This window comes from Rhinolophus sinicus, linkage group LG13 (genome assembly GCF_036562045.2).
Source record: "Rhinolophus sinicus isolate RSC01 linkage group LG13, ASM3656204v1, whole genome shotgun sequence".
Taxonomy (NCBI): Eukaryota; Metazoa; Chordata; class Mammalia; order Chiroptera; family Rhinolophidae; genus Rhinolophus; species Rhinolophus sinicus.
Window position 1 is genome coordinate 3,384,104 of NC_133762.1, and position 15,067 is coordinate 3,399,170.

General features: G+C 40.7%; 1 protein-coding gene across 14 annotated transcripts in view; it reads right to left on the reverse strand.

Annotated features, from left to right (window-relative positions):
* TJP1 (tight junction protein 1) overlaps window positions 1-15,067 on the reverse strand; it is a 195,261-nt gene that overhangs the window by 66,005 nt on the left and 114,189 nt on the right. For 13 of the 14 annotated variants that reach the window (XM_074318109.1, XM_074318107.1, XM_074318113.1 and 10 more), the window contains one exon: window positions 2,482-2,538. In XM_074318109.1, the coding sequence (XP_074174210.1) occupies window positions 2,482-2,538 (57 nt within the window). Of the gene's footprint in view, window positions 1-2,481; window positions 2,539-5,928; window positions 6,332-15,067 lie in introns of those variants that run through there. The other variant, XM_019726613.2, reaches the window with a different exon arrangement.

The following is a 15,067-nucleotide window of genomic DNA, read 5'->3' on the forward strand; positions in this document are numbered from 1 at the left end:
ATCAATTTAAGCTCTGCAAAAGACACTGTTAAGAAAAAGGCAAGCCACAGACTGGAAAAAACACTTGTAAAACAACACCTGATAAAGAACTTGTATCCCGAATATATAAAGAACTGTCAAAACTCAGTAACAACTTCTGTGCACCAAGGGACACAACAGAATGAAAAGACAATCAATGGCACGGGAAGAAATATTTGCAAGTTGTAGATCTGATAAGGGTTACTATCCAGAATATATAAAAAATTCTTACAACTCAACAATTAAAAAACAACCCAATTAAAAAATGGGCAAAGGACTTGAACAGATGGTAAATTTTATGTTACGTGTATTTTACAATTACTAAAAAAACACTCAATAAGAAAACAAACAACCCAATTAAAAATGGACAAAATATTTGAATACATTCACCGAAGAAGATAGATGTATTATGAATAAGCACACAGCAGATACTCAAGGAAGTTCTTTAGAGAACTGGAAACTAAAACCACAGTGACATACCATTACACACCTATTGGTGTGTCTAAAATTAAGAAAATGAAAAAAAACAAAATTACCCTGATAGTATCAAATGTTGGTGAGAATAGTAACTAACAGCAAATGGAGCTCTTACACTTACTAGTGGGGATGCAAAATGGTACACAGTTTGGCAGTTTCTTATGAGTTAAATATTCATTTACCATAAGACCCACGGCAATTCCATTCCTAAGCATTTTCCCAAGAGAAATGAAAAGTTATGTTCATACAAAACCCTGTATACTAGAGCAGATTTATTCACAATCAAAACTGAAAACAGGCCAAATGTAACAAAATGGGAGAATGAATAAGCAAATTATTCTACATTCATACAATGGAATGCAACTCAGCCATAAGAAGGCACTAACAAAAAACAGAACTAAAAAAAAACAAAAACAAAAAAAAAAAAACCCACTGATACAAGCAACATCATGGAGAAATCTCAGCTGCATTAGGCTGAGTGCAAGAAACCAGTCTCAAAAGGCTACATATAGTATGAGCTCACTTACGTGACATTCTGGAAAAGGCTAAACATTTCTGTAGGAACAGAAAACATGGAAGTGGTTGCTGAATGCTGGGGGTTCAAGGGACAGGGCTGATGACAAATGGGCACAAGGAAAGTTTCGGGGTGAACTGTTCTGTCTTTTGATTGTCTTTTGATTCTATACACTAAGGATGATTTTCATTGTATGTATATCATACCAAAGAAGATACTAAAGGTATTCAGAAAACATATGCAATGTGATAAAATAATACCAAATTATTACATCATAACCAGCTAATTAACCAATTATGAGATATAAAGTTATTTTTATGTTTAATCTGATTGAAATATGCTACCTATCAGCGTATTTCAAACAAGAACCGGTCATATTTCAGCTTTATAAATTAAAATATTAGGTTGGTGCAAAAGTAAGTGCAGTTTAAAAAGTTAAAAATAATTGCAAAAACTGCAATTTCTTTTGTACCAACCTAATAGTTAAGGTTAGTAATATTTAATGATTCCTTTTGTCACTTAGGGAGACATAAAAAGTCCATTACATCTTATCTGAAATCACTGTTTTTTGATAATTAATTTACCCATTATCTATTTATTATGTACAAATTCAAACATTCACGAGATAATTGGGGGCAGGGTTCAGGAACATGCTTTTGCCCCTTTCCATTTTCCTGGTAATACCTACAGCTGGCAGAAGTGATAAGCGTATACAGTTGGTAGAAATAGGAAGGGTGAAGTATTCAGACTAGACATTCTTGAATCTCTTTCTATTCATTCTCTAAGGAGAAGGGTGATCATTAGTCAGCTCTCTTCAAAGGGAGAAAAGAGGAGCATCACCGGAGGTCCTTCCTGTGTGTCAAGTGTAAGCAGGTGCCACGAGCCCTATTTTAAACCTGTGGAACAAGGCTTTCAAAGGGAGTTGGACTGCTTGCCCATTTCTAAAGGGAAAGAGGCAGAGCTAGGATTCAAATGCAGGACAGGCTGGCTTCAGACAAAGCTCTCACTCTTACCAGCTACTGGTGTCTGCTCTCTGCCCATCTGCAATTGCTTAAGCAACAGTTTAGGTCTACAAGTATCTTCTAAGATTCCATTGCTCACACGACCTGGTTTAATTTAAGTCCCAGGCCTACAATACAGGCACACATACCCAGAAAGGCTGAAGCAGTTTACAACTTCTACCAGGTACAGTGTCTTGTACCTGAGCACTCCAAATTTAAAAACTAATCCATTAATCTCTAAGTCAGAGATAAAAACAGCAAATATACAAATGACCTCCAAAAGGACATATGAAAAAGTAATCATGCTCACTTCTGACCTTAATAAAGAATTTATTGCAATTCTAAACAAAGGAATATAGAAAAGTTTTTCCCCTTTCTTCTGGCTTCCTGACATCTGGCTTCGCTCTATTGTTTTGCAAAGCTGCCAGTATCCTGAGTTATACACAGATATTTACTGCAACAGAAACTTACCCTGTGAAGCGTCACTGTGTGTTGTTCCCATATAGCGGTTTCCTCCATTGCTGTGTTCTGATAAAGAAAAAGAAAAACAAGCCATTTACCTTCTTTAATAAAGTGAGGGAGAACAATTTAGCACAGTAAAATACCAAAATTCTTACTAGTAATATTAGTTTGAAAGGAGCTTAATAATTATGGAAGGTTTTTTTGTTTGCTTTTGTTTCTGTTATAAGAGACAGGAAACTACACACAGGAACTTCCTTTGTTTTTAACTTAATTTGGACAGATGCCACTCTATATCCACTTCATGCCGCTGAAATCAGTGTTCCAGCTAATTCTTCAACTTCATACTTAACATAAGATAGAAAAGAAGTCGGATAGTACTATTTTTAAATATTTAATGACACACACAAAAAAACATTTTAAAGCAGTTCTTACACTGTGCAAAGAAAAGGAAAAGTCAAATACCTCTGAACTCAGTAATTATAAATATGCATGTTACAGGAAACCAGATAAGACCATTTGATAGGTTTGGTCAATGGTTGGTTTAATATCAGTTAAACGCTACTGCTCCACCTAGGTAGTTTTACTACCGAATTGTTTATAACCCTAAGAAAAAATGCCTTTTCTCGTAACTGTTACACACACATGCACACCTCCAAAATACCCCCCAAAAACCACCATAAATAAGAGCAACGCAAGCTTCAACAAAGGTACTACTGAAACCACACGGTGTAGTTCAGGTTCATCTCCTGTCAAAAAACTCTTACTACAGAGGGAAATAAACTACCATCCCAGGGATAAGCACTAAAGAATTCAACATAAATTTCTTATAAATTGGGTTAATTGCTCTTGGAGGCTTAAAGTAATTCAGCCTCTTTTACTGTTACCACTTAATGGAACTGGGCTTCCTAAATATATTTACAAACAAAAATATGTAGACCTTTCCAGAGTTAACAAAAGGTAAGGTGGAGAACGCTGAGCATGACATTCTCAAAACACCACTGTTACTCACTGTTACAAATGCCTATTTCACAAGTGAGATCTGTTTTCTATTAGCATCACGAGAATATACCCATCAAGGTGCCATGGGCCATTTCTCCTTTCCCACAGCAACCTTACTCAAAGATTAATGCCACTTTAGAAAATGAATCCCCATGCAGAAAGCCTGTTTCCCTAAATTCAAAGCAACTAGATTAACTTTCCTGCCACATGAATGAGAGAGAGAGGGAGAAAGGATCCCTCTGTTCACTCCCACAGATAAGAACTGCCACCCTTACCAGCGTTTTGTTCCAATCTTCCAATCAAGTGCAGCAAAACCTCCCTTTAATGAGACTTCTGATGGAAACAAAGCTGTTTTGTTTCTTTCTTTAACACAAATTGACCAGGATTTAATGTATTGAAAAAAAATTCCTCCATCAATGTGAAGCAATGATGATATGAGTAATTCTACTAAGTATCAAGAGTCCTACTAAAAGACACATGGTAAAAACACCTGCAGAATTGCTCGTTGTCCAGTCCTAGCTGACTTGGCGAGACTGAGAACTGCTTGCAGAGCTCTAAACTTAGCTTTTCCCGACCCCCTTCCTTCACCAGCATCCCCATACTTTTAATCCCTTTCTATCAGTGCAAACTGGTAACAGTGATCTGATAACAGGCCAATCCCGATAACATACTCTCTGGTATGAAAGCATTTATCATCCTCCATATGGTTTTAATGACCACATAGCTTCCCATTTTGTAAAAGAATATTAATCAAATGGGGACAAGCTATGACATAGCTTATGCTGTTACCCTCATTTTGTTTACACACGAGTAGGAAAAGAAAGGCTGAAAGGATACACAAAATGTTAACACTGATCAGCTTCCAAGTGAAGGGATTGTGGATGACATTTTTTCATTAGGAATTTTATCTTTTTGCTTTCCTTTCTCCATTTCCAATCAGAATAAATTGCCAAAGTATTTTAAACCGCATTCACCAAATCCCATTTGAAACTTCAAATACCTATTTTATCTTGAGCTTTTAGGAAAACCAAATAATATTTAATAAGATTATTTTGTTCTACTGTTAATTATAAAAAGTATTCTACTGTTCATAAGGGATCTATACGCATTCATGTCTTAATGTACAAGCTTCAAGAGTACAATACGAGAAATTTAGATTATTTTGTGTAAGATAAGGGGAAAAATAAAAATCCTAAAACAATTGTTCTCAGTATTCCAATCAAAATTAATGTTTCTTCTTTGGAGGGATTAGAAGAGTACACATGTCAACTAACTCAATGGCTCCCCCCAAAAGGGTTATATTAGGTTGGTGCAAAAGTAATTTGCGGTTTTTGCAGTTATTTTTAACCTTTTAAACCGCAATTACTTTTGCACCAACCTAATACCTCTCTGTTCAAGTCAAACATATCCTTATTAGTTTGACTTATCTGAAGGAGACCCACGGACAAGGAGGCAATAGAAACGCCACTTCAAAATGGGTAGTTAGGCTTTGGACCAGCACACTACACCAATTTAATCCAAAATATCAATGTTATGCCTTGCCAATCTGTATCACTTAACAAAAACCAGCAAAACAGAAAAAATGTATTCCTAGTTTAAACCACGAACCATGTCACCTCTCTTTCCTCTCCAGCCTCTGGTTTCCTGCAGAGGCACAAGTAGCAGAATTGTATCCATGTTTCTCTGTATAACCAGGCAGACCCTATGCGGAGTTCTGAATGCAGAGGGATGAAGAGATGGACGCACACACAGATAACGCAAATACAGAAAAATACCGTAAGAGATTCTCAGTTGCCAAGATTCAAGATCCATTTTAAAAATCCTTTCAACTCTACTATATTAGAAAATAATCATAATAAATTGTTGTGGGGCAGTGGAGGAGATTCTTACAGCAACTCACTCGGAAATTGAAGGTTAAATTGATATGAAACAGTATTCGTATTAGTACAATTTATTAAGCACTATTTTCATGAGGTCTACATAAAGAAAAAAGGAAGGGGGTTTTCTTTGGAAGAATATCGAAGAAACTAGTGGCCTCTGGGGTGTAGAAACCGAAACAGGGTGGGGTGGTGAGAATCTTACTTTCTTACTATGAGCCCTTTCGCAGTGTTTTATCAAATTCATCTATTATCTATTCAAATAAATGATTTTTAAAACTCCACATCTTTATTGTAAACTTGCCTGTCATTCTTTTTTCTTATTTAAAAAAAAGCAGAATTTGGACAAATTGCATAACTTGGACAAAGGTCTTCTGGTAATCTAGTCTCATTCCCAAAGCATTCAGGTTTGTGGCCGACCGAGGAAAAGGTGTTTCCTCTAAGCATGATCCCTCCCAGCACCATCGCTTCTTAGTAACTTTGAAAAATGCTATTAGGCAGAAAATGAACTAGGCCAGAAATACTGAGATCAGAGCGCAAATCTACCATTAACTAGACAGGTGACCTCCGCTTTCCTCACCTATAAGTGAGGGAACTGGATGAAATTTTCTCACGTAGAAAGTGCTTCCCAGCTCTAAAATTCGATTAACTGTAATTCCGACTGTAGTCCAGTTCTAATTCCAATTCCTGCCGGTCTGCAGCTTCAGTAACTAACGAAGCACGCGGGCATCCAGGCTGCAACCCGTGGCTACTGGATTCTGAGAGTGTATTTCCAAGTCAGCATCAACTGACTGGAATCACAATTTCTGAGGAAGCAAAAAGCTGCATTTCAGAATCTACCAAGAGTTTGTTTGGCTTCTTTGTTCTCAGCTCCAGCTGGCGAAGACACTGCTCAGATCACCCCTCTGAAGGGCTGGCTTCCTGCCAACACTTCAGATCCCAACTCCAGGCAGTTTCGCTGTCCTTCAGGGCTGATTACAAACCAACTGGAGAAAAGACAGGAGAACACAAGAACTGATGACACAGGATGAACCTATAACTGGACGATCAAATCCAAAAAAGAATAAAGCAAGTGTTCTCCAAAAAAGGAAAATCTTAACTCCTAACATGATCTGGATATATAGGCTATACATATACCTAGATATAACGATATATATATACATATATGTGTGTGTGTGTGTGTATATATATATATATACATATATATATCTCCTTACGCCTATAATTAAAAAACGATCCATTCATTTATTCACTCATTCATTCAACAAACATTTGTCAGATGTGCTAACTGCTGTGGAGGCCGAAACTAGGCCCCCCTTCCTCCTAAGGGCTCAAGGACAAGGCCCGGAGACGACATAAAGGGTGTATAGTGGGTACTTCCTAACACGGAGTCCTGCCTGTTAGGAAGACTGGAGAACTCAGACTGAGAGAGCAACGTGTTGAGTTCAAGCTTGAAGGATGAGCAGGAGAACAAGTGAGGAAAGATGTTTCAGGAGGAGAATCAGCAGGTCAGCAAGGTTGCTGGCGCTGCACAGGAAGCTGGTCCGCCAGGGCAGAATCGTACAAACCGTGGGCAAGGGGAAGGGTGAGAAGACACGCTGCCCAAGTAAAGGCCTTGTAATGTAAGGGCTTTAAAGTCAATGGGGAAACACCAAGGCATTCTGGGCAATCAAATGATACACTCAGAACTCTTTCCGAAAGCTGTCGTGGAGAAGATGGATTGGAGGCAGGGAGACCAGTTCCAAAGTTAAAGAGAAAAGAGGGAGGAGTCCAAGATGGCTGCCAGGATGCAGAACCGGGCAACTCAGTAAAAACCCAGGAACTCTCTGGGTTCCTTCGGAAGCAGAGTTGCTACACGGAATTGTTTCTCAATTCTGCTCTCCAAAGTGTTGTTTTTTTGTTTTTGTTTTTGTTTTAGCTTTTTCTCCATCCAAAATAGGAAGATCACCCACTGAGATGAGATAGAGCCAGGAACTTAAGGAGAAATGCGACCTACATTTCAATGACTCAAAGAGACCACGCCTGCCCCTCTGTGACCTTTAATTATTTAATTTCCAATTTCTATCACTGCCATGCAAATGAGTACAAAGAAAGACTAGCATATGTGTTAAAAGGGGTAAAATATTCATCTGGATTGATCTGAAGGGCAGTCATGGAAAGTCAAAATGGCGATGTCCAAAAGGTAGATTAAGAAAAACAAACAACGAAGGTCAAACGAAGAGAGATTGTGTAGACACTCACGGATTCAACAAACTTCTCAAACAGCATAACTCACTAAGCATAAGAATTAAAATAATGATCAAAGTGAGAGTACAACAACTCTGGGATGACAGCCTCAAAAGAAGGCAAGCTTAGCATCCCACATCCCACTATACTCAACACCAGTTCAATTTCAAATGCGACTTTACTGTGATCAGCCCTGGGCTGACGACTAGGAAACAAAGGATGAGATGGATATGATTAGAAAATACTAAGGGCTGGAGGACATAGGCAGACCTGGAATTTCGGGGTTGATCAAAGCTGGAGGTTTGCTTAAAATGTAAGTTCACAGATAAATCACTGTATTTGCCACTGTCCTCAGATCAAACTGAAAAAATATCAACTTAAATAAGTGACCATTATATGCACATTAAACATTGAAAAATTCTCATCAGGAATGGGTACAGATATTCTAGAAAACGAGTGCTTTTCAGGTTTCAAAACCAAAACTGTTCTTAGGTTGACATTTTTTAATGGCTGAACACGGATAAAAGACCTTTCAACTTGCTTGCAGGTAGAAAGAGGAAAGGGAATCAGGCAGCAGGATGACGAGCCAGTGACACTTCTGAGTGTGCCATTTGGTGTAGCTCTCAAAAGAAAATAAGTTTAGCATAAAACATCCCACTATACTCAACACCAGTTCAATTTCTGGGAACCACGGCATTGTTTCATGACATACATCCGTCACATATCAAAAAAATAAAGCATTAAAAAACCCAAGGGGTGGGGTGGAGGGTACAAAATGGAAAACAAACAGTAACTACTGAACCTAAGTGTATTACAAACGAGTAACCAACAACAATGAAGGTGGGTAAGGAAAGAAGTAACTGAAAAACAGTATCTTGACTGAATGGTCTAAGGCCAAACACAAGAACTAGAGAAACTTTGTAGCCTAGTTAGAGTGTTTCTCCTGGGGATAGGAGTAAAAAGCTGAAACTATCTATGTTAGGTGCACTAGAGGTGAACAAGTAAATTACACTGTAGATAATGAGAGCTGGGTTTCTACATTATAGGAAAAAAGTTATAAATAGAAAAGGAGGAAGACTGAAATGAACAGCTAGCATGGAATTCTTAATTTCTAATGCTGTTCTCTAATACAAGAAACCCGGATTCCTGGGAAAGTGGTTGGGTCCAGGGCTGGGGCAGAGAACACATGGCATGACCCTGGCCTACCACGTGGTACCAGCAGTGAAGGGACCCCTCAGAAAAGTAGAGGGGGTTGTGAAAGGAACACACGAACCAATCTGACAGCTTCTAATGGCCAAAGCTGGAATCAGTTGAGCGACAAAATAATGACAGTATTAGATTTTAACGCATAAAATAAAACCGGTATCTGTGGGTTCATACTGATATACTCTAATAAATAAATAGGAAAGAACAGCTCTTCCTTACAGTGGAATTTCAATTAACAAACGTGGAAGGGAAAGGGGAATTACCTGTGAGGCAAGTCCCACAAATTGTTGCAGGTAAGATCCACCAGTAGATGCTGAAATTGGTGGGTGGTGAAAAGTATGAGGAGAAACAGGGGTAGCATGCCTCAAATTATCTCCTCCAAAACGCTTCCCAATTACAAAACTATGGTAACTGTACAGAGGGGAAACAGCACCGTGACAAGGTGATGAAGTCAGTCACAACATCACGAACCCCGTGACGTGATGCACCAAGGACACATGAGTTTTACAGTATTCTTGCCCAAAACGCATCACCTTATTCCAAGGATGAGAAAACGTCCAACTCAATTGAGGTGCACCCTACAAAATGACTGATCAATTCCCTTCAACATCACAAAGGTCACAAGGGACAAGGAAGGCTGAGGGTCTGTGACCGTCAGCCACCAAAGAGAAATGACGATTAAATGCAATGTGGAAGGAACCCTGAACGAGTACAAAGGAAAGCCAGCATGATCTGAGTACAAGCTGCAGTTAGTTACTATTACTGAGCAATGTTCATTTCTTGTCCTTAATAATTGTTCTACAGGTATGTAAGATGTAAGGGGAGTGAGAAGAGGGATATAAGGGGACTCTAATTTCTGTAACTTTTCTCTAAGGCTACCATTTATTCAAAATTAGAGTTTTTAAAACACCTTTTCAGTTTCTAAAATATACGAAAAATCATGATACTTACACAACAAAGCACTCAATGAGAAACAGGCCAAATCTGTAGATTTAACAAGCCACGATTCTCTAACCTTTCTTCACCTTGAATCATAAAATTTTAAACAAATCATGAAATGCCTAAATAAAAAGGTGACAAGCAGTGTTTCAATTGCCAAGCCTCATTTGCACAGTCTCCATCAGGGACCTCCCTCCAGTTCCAAGATCCGGCCCCTTGAGGCGGAAAATCCTACCACTCACGTATCAGGAGCAATGAATGAATCAAAGTTCCAAAAGACGGGAGTAAACGCACTGTAATATTCAAGCCATTTAGGTAGTAAAGCTTGAGACTTTCCCCATACACTACAAAGCAACATCATTTATTTTCAGGTAACACTGGGTTTTTAAGTAACCTGATAATATCTACCCACCCAACTTGGTATTCGCATCCCGAATACACAAAGAACCCTACCACTGACGGCCAGGAGCGTGAGGAAGCACTCAACTTCACAAAAGGTGAGCGAGATGGAAATAAACGTGGGGAAGGTGCTCAAATTCATTACCAGCAGCGGAATACATTAACAGGAAAGTAACCTGAGGTTCCTGGAAATGAATTATTGATCTAGGACAGCCCCGAACCATGACTGCTACTACCAAGACGCCAGGCCATGAAACAAATTTCCCACCACTGGCTACTCTAGCAGCTGCCTTCTCTTCCAGACAAGAAAAATGCAGCTAGTCCTGAAGATGCACTACTATCTTCTGGGAGTTTCTGGGCTGAATTTTAGCTGGTCTATTACCAGTAAGTGAAGAACAGAGTAAAAAAGGCAACTCTAGTCTAGGAGGGACATTAGATGTTAATCAAATAAGCAGCAGACAAATTACTACAAGTTGTTATAAGTGCAATAAAGGGAAGGTACAGACAGGGAGCCTAAAGCAGAGTCTAACCTAGTTTCGGGGTTCAGGGCATGGTTTCTGAGGAACAGACTAGACAGACGCTGGGTGAATGAGGGTGGAGGTGGTGAAGCTTTCCAAGCAGAGCAAAGAGCATGCACAAGAGCCATAGGGTAGGAACGTGCTTCTTTCATTCATTCAAACAATATGTGAGAGTTTACTATGTGCCAGACACTGTGTGAAGCTCTGCAGGTAACAGGACACAGCCAGTATGACCTTTGTTCTCACGGTGCTTATAGTTTAGTGCGAGAACTGGATAATCAACAAATTCATGACTAACTATACAATCATAGGCTTAAACAAGCACTACCAAAAAGGAAGAAAAAAAACGGTGCCATGGGAGAATCTCAATGAGGAACCTGAGAGGAAGCGTAGGATCTGCTAGGAAGTAAAAAGAGGACACGTGAGCGCAGAAAGCAGGAAGGAGAAAGAGGCAGGGGGAGGCCAGAGGGTAGGCAGGGCCTCGTAAGGGGGCGGGGGGGGGGGGCTGTGAGCATGTCATAGATAGATTTTGGTGTTTTATTTCTAAAGGCAGTAAGAAGCCTAGGAGTTTTAGGGTGAGTGAGTAGGTGAGAGAGAGAGAGAGAGAGAGAGAGAGAGAGAGAGAGAGAGTTGGGGTATGGTGGGGAGGGACTAATCAAACTTGGATTTTGGAAAGATCGTTTTAGAAAAACCGAGTGTAGAGGGGAAAGGGGTATGATACGACCTAAGAGGCCATTCCAGGAATGCAGAGAGAGAGAGAGAGAGAGAACATGTGTGTTGGGGAGGGGGTGTAAACAGTAGAAAGTACAGATGGAACAACTACAAAGATATGGGGTGCTCAGGAGGTAAAAGCAGAGCAGAACTGGCTAAGCAATCCCTTGCCACCCCGAATGGCACGGTGCATGGAACTGAAACAGTCTTTAATCTCTATTCCCTAATCCAGCCGACTAAAGATCGCATTTTACTGCTACTGCAATTTTTCAGAGGTGTCTAAGGGCTCAAGGACCTTCTCCAAAGCCACAGCACATCTTGCTGGGCTGGGACCCCTAACCTATAGGCCGACCTTTGTCCAGAACCAAATTCAGGACAATAGAAACACACACACAAATTAAATGCCTGCACAAAATGCACACACGCAGAAGCACAATTCCTACACGCCTCTTCTGTATCAGCATGGGCTTCACCCGGAATGTTTTACAGGTACAGCTAACGTAACAGCTCACTGTGCTGGGCACCGAGCCGGGAGTACAAACACCGAGATGGCTGTGTTATCACCAGCTGCAGTTTACAGATAACAGCTATTACGTGCAGACCCAAGACTCAGAGTCCAGAGCCTAAACTCACACAGCGAAGTGACACAGACCTGGATAACTAACTCCATGATAACCTTTCACCCTCGCTGTACCCGGCTTCTCTGTCAGGATCTGGTGTGCTGACAGGACCCCCTCCTGAAACGAAACTCTCTCTTCCCTTGCTGGCCTTTCTCTGTGCCACGACACTCAGATGGCATTCAAAGTAAGAACTTCCATTCATGAAAACACCAGTAAGAGAACCACCAGGTTGAAAACTGTGTCTACAATAATCAACTGGCTAGGATCCAAAACATAGGAAGCAACTCAGGGAGAAAAAGAATCCCAAAGAAAACTCGACAAAAGACTTGAACAGGCCATGCACATGAAAAGTTGCTCAACCTCATCTAGGCAAAGAAGTGCAAATTAAAACTGCAATGAGACTGACAGATGCACCAGCAGACGGGACTCAGTGACTGGGGATGAAGGGTGCGAGGGGCACTTCTCTCTGGAGAAGATGTGAGCTACTAAAGCAGAAGACACACTCACCGTCCAGTAGCAACGCCACCCCTCAATACACCGAGACGTGCAATGTTCCCCAAGAGACACGCACGCGAGTTCGTAGGAGCATTACCCTTTCTAGCCCACTGAGGAAACAGCCCAAATGTCGGTCGATAGCAGACTGAACACAGCACGGCACGTTCATGCCACAGAGTATTACACAGCAATGGAGGTGAACGGGGACCTACGCACGCACGGAGGAAACGGGAAGCACGAAGTCACACAGCGGCTGCCGAGGGGGCGGAGGGCCACCACTCGAGCTGAAGGTCAGGCCCGTGGCTACCTTAGTGGTTGGCAGCGTAACGTTACCACCAAGAGGCAAGTGTGGGGGGGCTTCTGAGAAGCCAGCAATATTCTATCCTTCGACCAGGAGTGTTTACATAGGTGTTCACTTTAGACTAATCCATCAGTGTGCATGTGTTCTAGGTACCTCTATACAGGTATTACAGTTCACGATAAAAAGATTTAAAAAAAAAGACGAAGCCAGCTGACAACAATTAAATCAAAGGGACTTCCACAGAAATCCGGATTTACAACCTGCTTTAAAACCCAGCCGACCTGGCCGGCCTTCCTCCAGGCCCGCTCTCAGCTGGCATTGAGCAACAGCCGCTTCCTTCAGATAGGCAGGCGCCGGCCCCAGCCCTCTCCCCTGCTTCCGTGACTCATGCTACCTGTCAGGCAAGACGCACCTGACACATTCCATAGGCAACCCGCCCACACTGCGAGATCACAGAACGCAGATGCGTATGCACGTAGGACTTACAAAGCGTATTGGCAGGTGCCTCATTAGCTCCAGCAAGGAAATTTAACCTCCGATTCCTCACCTACAAAGTAGAGGTAACAGTAGTCCCTAACGGGGTTAAGATGAAATGAAATGATGCCCGTAAAACACTCAGCTGAGGACTTGTCACAGGATCAGTGTTCAGTAGTAGGGAGCTGTTATTTATTATTGACACACATTTCTCATGTCACGACTACCATGTACCTCTACTTGTGGCCGCTGTCTTATGATTTTATGGACACAGCTGCGTCAAAATATGTGCTGGGATACATTTATTTAATTAAATAGTCCAACATTTATCACTTAGCCAACAAAAAGAGCCAGTAAATAAATCTTCCAAAGTTCCTTTCCATGACACCATGGGAAAATTTTCCTACAATTACACTTTGAAAAAGTAGACTTGTTTTTGCCCAAAGCATGCATTTCACCTGATGGTGGCTTTTATTGGTCTCATCAGAGTCAGGTAAATGGATACCTTAAAAACATACTTTAAGATGATGGATTTTAAGCCCTGAGTTGTAAAATACCCTCAAAACTAAAAATGACTTTTCAAGGTAAACATCACATCAACACCAAAAGCAGCTTAGTATCTTTTACAGCGGTTAGGGCTCCAATGACTAGTGAACGCGCTTGTCTAATTCTTGTCCCTCAGAGACATACAATATTTTCCCCAAAAAAACCACAGAAGTCTAGTCCAAGCTATTTTTCCCCAAAGCCCATTTGGCAGTAAGCTCTCATACAATGCGTTACCAGGAATTTCACCCATGAATACAATGAAAACTAATGAACCGCAGCTACCCACACCAATCATCTAACACACGATGCTGAGTAAAAGCAGCCATGAGCAACAGAAGCCACACTGGAAGATTCTGTGCGTGTGTGTGAGTTCACTGGCAAAACTACAGTGCTTGTGGAATGCATAATTGAGTGGTAAAACTCTAAAGAAAAGCTACAAAATGAGGAGCACAGAAAACAGCTGTAATCGCTGGGGGGAAGGCCTGCTAGGGATTCTTGCACTTATTATCACCTATGGTATTTTATTTCTTGCTGTCTGCCCACTCCATCAAAATGCTCCACGAGTAGCGGTAAGGTCACTGCTCTACCTCCAGCATCTAAAACACGGCCTGCTACGTCCTAGGTGCACAATAAACACCTGTTGAATGTAGAATACATTTTCAGAAATCCAAACAGTTCCATATTTCACAACTTGTCAGCCCTAAATAGAACACTAACAGCTAGCACACTCTACACTTGCCACGTCAGTGTATCCAAGGGCTTAGAAGTACGTAAGGCAATTCTAATTACTTTGTATTCTTAACCTTTTTCCTAGTGACATACTTTTATCAAGCACATGGATGTATCCAGATTTAATTAAAACATTTAAAAAAACTAATGAGGAAAAACGCAGGAAATCACCTGTCACAGCAAGCCCAGGCTTTAGATATGATTCCATCACCTTCCTCAACCAAAACAGCATCCCAGAATGCTGCGTTCTTATAAGCTGACCAGAAGCACGCTCATGTTTATTTCTTATGAGTAAACAATGCAAATTCTTTGGATCTTAAAAATGAATTAGATTCCACACGTGATATCACAATGTAGAGCAAGTAGAAAACTACATGCTGCCAAAGAACAGAGATCCAACAGTGTGCTCAATTAGTGTTTGTTCAGCTAACCAGAAAAATGAGTCATTTCCAGTATCCTCTTGGATTTGATAATTATGCACTGAATTAAGAAAGGTAATCAGAAATTAAGTTTAATTGAGTCATCAGAAATAGTACAAACCCCAAAGATTATGAG